General features: G+C 39.0%; 1 protein-coding gene across 1 annotated transcript; it reads right to left on the reverse strand.

Moving 5' to 3' along the window:
- Positions 1-1991: 1991 nt before the first annotated feature.
- On the reverse strand, positions 1992-2951 carry LOC129488568 (olfactory receptor 4C16). Its single transcript, XM_055290964.1, has one exon. It carries the CDS (start codon positions 2949-2951, stop codon positions 1992-1994), a length of 960 nt encoding a protein of 319 aa, XP_055146939.1.
- Positions 2952-4199: the final 1248 nt, after the last annotated feature.

Here is a 4199-nt window from a genome sequence, read left to right on the forward strand (position 1 = left end):
TTTGTTTAAGAATGTTGAATACTGGCCCCCACTCTCTTCTGGCTTGTAGAGTTTCTGCCGAGAGATCAGCTGTTAGTCTGATGGGCTTCCCTTTGTAGGTAACCCGACCTTTCTCTCTGGCTGCCCTTAACATTTTTTCCTTCATTTCAACTTTAGTGAATCTGACAATTATATGTCTTGGGGTTGCTCTTCTCGAGGAGTATCTTTGTGGCATTCTCTGCATTTCCTGAATCTGAATGTTGGCCTGCCTTACTAGATTGGGGAAGTTCTGTTGGATAATATCTTGCAGAGTGTTTTCCAGCTTGGTTCCATTCTCCTCATCACTTTCAGGTACACCAATCAGATGTAGGTTTGGTCTTTTCACATAGTCCCATATTTCTTGGAGGTCTTGTTCATTTCTTTCTATTCTTTTTTCTCTAAACTTCCCTTCTCTCTTCATTTCATTCATTTCATCTTCCATCACTGATACCCTTTCTTCCAGTTGATTGCATCGGCTACTGAGGCTTCTGTATTCTTCACATAGTTCTCAAAACGTGGCTTTCAGCTCCATCAGTTCCTTCAAGCACTTGTCTGCATTTGTCATTTTAGTTATACCTTTATCTAATGTTTTTTCAAAGTTTTTAACTTCTTTGTCATTGGTTTGAATTTCCTCCTGTAGCTCGGAGTAGTTTGGTCATCTGAAGCCTTCTCTCAACTCGTCAAAGTCATTCTTTGTCCAGCTTTATTCCATTGCTGGTGAGGAACTGAGTTCCTTTGGAGTAGGAGAGGCGCTCTGCTTTTTAGAGTTTCCAGTGTTTCTGCTCTCTTTTCTCCCCATCTTTGTAGTTTTTTCTACTTTTAGTCTCTGATGATGATGAGGTACAGATGGGTTTTTGGTGTGGGTGTCCTTTCTGTTTGTTAGTTTTCCTTCTAATAGACAGGACCCTCAGCTGCAGGTCTGTTGGAGTTTGCTAGAGGTCCACTCCAGATTCTTTTTGCCTGGGTGTCAGCAGCGGTGGCTGCATAACAGCGGATTTTCTGAACCGCAAATTCAGCTGTCTGATCGTTCCTCTGGAAGTTTTGTCTCAGAGGAGTACCTGGCCAAGTGAGGTGTCAGTCTGTCCCTACTGGGGGCTGCCTCCCAGTTAGGCTGCTCAGGGGTCAGGAACCCACTTTAGGAGGCAGTCTGCCCATTCTCATATCTCCAGCTGTGCGCTGGGAAAACCACTACTCTCTTCAAAGCTGTCAGACAGGGACATTTTAGTCTTCGGAGGTTACTGCTGACTTTTTGTTTGTCTGTGCCCTGCCCCTGGAGGTGGAGTCTACAGAGGCAGGCAGACCTCCTTGAGCTGTGGTGGGCTCCACCCAGTTCGAGCTTCCTGGCTGCTTTGTTTACCTAAGCAAGCCTGGGCAATGGCGGGCACCCCTCCCCCAGCCTCGCTGCCACATTTCTTTCTCATGGAAAGATTTCAGCATACAGCTCAAAAAATTGAAAGGGAGATTTCCTAGGCGATATATATTGTCCCTTCCAAGTTGAAGCTCCTACAATTATTGAAATATGGTACTTGGTACTTCCCATTGAGTCAGGAAGAACAACCAAGTTGATCATGAGGTATGAAGAATTCAATGTGTCTAATAAAGAAAACCATTAAGAAGAGGAAAAATCCTATTGGACTGTTGTTATTTAGATGGGTAACTATTAGTAGGGAATTGCAGAAGTCAACATGAAGAAGAACAGGCAAAATACAGACCTAAACCATAAGTGACAGTAAGCAGGCAGAAGCACCAGAGACACAGCAGTGAACAGCACTGAAGGTAATGAGCTTTACATACTAGTTTGTACTTCATGCTATCTTTTCTGCCACATAAAACTGACTCAACATTAACCGTTGTTATTTGTTCACACTGTCTCTTTTCCCAAAGAAACTAACCCTCATGTACCAAGGCAAGATTACATAAAATCAACAATAAAAATATAATATTCTCATTGATTTCTTCTAGGGCACTCCAAACTATAAGGAATGATTTGAAACCTTCATTTGTCTTTTGTCATCTGCAATCAATTTCTTGCTCCAAAGCTTCCTCATGGTACTTTTCTCTACTGTATTCCTCAGTGTATAAATCACAGGGTTGAACAAAGGTGTTCCAACTGTATGAAATACAGCTATCATCTTATCCATGGGGAATGTGGTTGCAGGGTGTGTGTACATAAATATGCAAGGTCCAAAGAACAAGATGACAACAGTGAAGTGGGAGACACAGGTGGAAAGTGCTTTCTTTCTCACTTCAGCACTGTGGTTTCTCAGAGAATGCAAGATGATGACATAGGAGAACATTAGCATGACAAAACTCACTGTACAAATGGCCCCACTATTGGAAACCAGGAGTCGGTTAACCACATAGGTGTCTGAACAGGCTAGTTTCAACAAGGACTGCAAGTCACAGAAATAGTAATCGATCACATTGGGTCCACAGAATGGCAAACTCAGGGCAAGAAAAATCTGAACTGAAGAATGCACACAGGATCCCACCCAGGCCACAGCCATCAAAACACCACATACCCAGTGGCTCACGATGGTCATGTAGTGCAGGGGCTTATAGATGGCCACATAGTGGTCAACAGCCATGAGGATAAGGACAAAAATCTCCAGGCAGCCAAAGAAATGGGCTGAAAAGACTTGGATCATGCACTCACTGAAGGAGATAGTTGTCTTCTTCAAAAGGGCATCCACAAGCATTCTAGGGGCTATGGAAGTAGAGACGCAAGTATCAGATAAGGATAAGTAGAAAAGGAAGAAGAACATTGGGTTCTTAAGTGCCTGGCTGGTCTTGACAGTAATAATGATTAGCAAATTACCCAACAGTGTTCCCAAGTAGAGAAGCAAAAACATAACAAACACTATTTTCTTCCAAAAAGGATCCTGTGTCAATCCAAGCAGAATGAACTCAGTCACATTATTATTCAGTTGCATGGTTTTCATGATAGAGGTGAAGGGGCAAGTGTGAAATGGTCTACCTGCAAAAAATAAAGGAATCAATTTATGCTGTGCTAAGTGATGTTATGGAATATTTTAGGCAAAATTAAATATTTCTTATCTGATACATTCTGTTTGTTGTTTCTTAATAAGCCACTTCAACGCTTTGCTTCCAAATTTTAATGACCACTTCATAGGGTTATTATGATTCTCAAATATGCTTATGAACATGACATCTTGCTATAGCATTCTTCAAATACAAACCTTGTTTAGCTTTGGCATCATTGTGATTAATTTTTCCAATTCAATGAAGGTAAATGTAAGAGTTATGGATCTATTTAAATATTAAATTTCATTTTTTAATTTTCAATAAATACTGAGGCCCATTTTTTACATTGTGTATCATTTAACATTTAAGATATATTTGACTGCTCTTCGAATTTTATGATATGAAGTCCTACACCACCACCATCCTGTAATATCTTATTAATATGTAGTTTATGCATTCCATATTCATTATATATATTTATATAGATGTTATTTATTAATACTTTGTTTTCTCCAATTCTCTGCAAAATTTCTCCCATATATTTGAGATTATAAAAAGTAAAAGAAAACACTTATAACTTCCAAATTATCTGTTGCTACCTTTATGTGTCCTTATAACATTTAGTCCTGACATACACTAATAAACAGGAATGAATGTTCTTTGAAAATTGGTTATCTCTTTAATGTCCGCCTTTCTAATTTTCTTCCACTAATTTATTGAAAGCACCCCTAGAACATTCAGAGTTTCTGAGGTTACATTTAAATAAGATGAGGGTGGGGTACAGTATTACTACACAATTGTTTGTTTTCACAATTCAAGCTAAATATTAGAATCATGAAAACAAGAAAACATTTTATAACTGGGGTGGTTTGAAGTGTTGTCATTGAACCAGATCATGTTTTTAATCCCCGGTAGAGTTTTCATTATCCTGATATTCAAAAACCCCACATTCCTGGAACAGAGCAGAGATTTGGAGGAAAGAAGGTGATGTGGTTTTAGAGAAGAGAGAGTAGATACTAAATACCTTCTTCATTCAATTTATTTTCTGTCCTGGAAAAGTCAATGCTTCAACTTTGAAATGTCACTGTTCCCAATGAAGATTGGTTTTTAAAAATATATGGAAGCAAATATTATCATAAGCCTTCTCTTTCAAGAAAAAAAATTTCTCTAGATTTTTTTAATCAAGATAACACTGG

The sequence above is a fragment of the Symphalangus syndactylus genome, chromosome 1 (genome assembly GCF_028878055.3).
Source record: "Symphalangus syndactylus isolate Jambi chromosome 1, NHGRI_mSymSyn1-v2.1_pri, whole genome shotgun sequence".
In the NCBI taxonomy this organism is placed as follows: Eukaryota; Metazoa; Chordata; class Mammalia; order Primates; family Hylobatidae; genus Symphalangus; species Symphalangus syndactylus.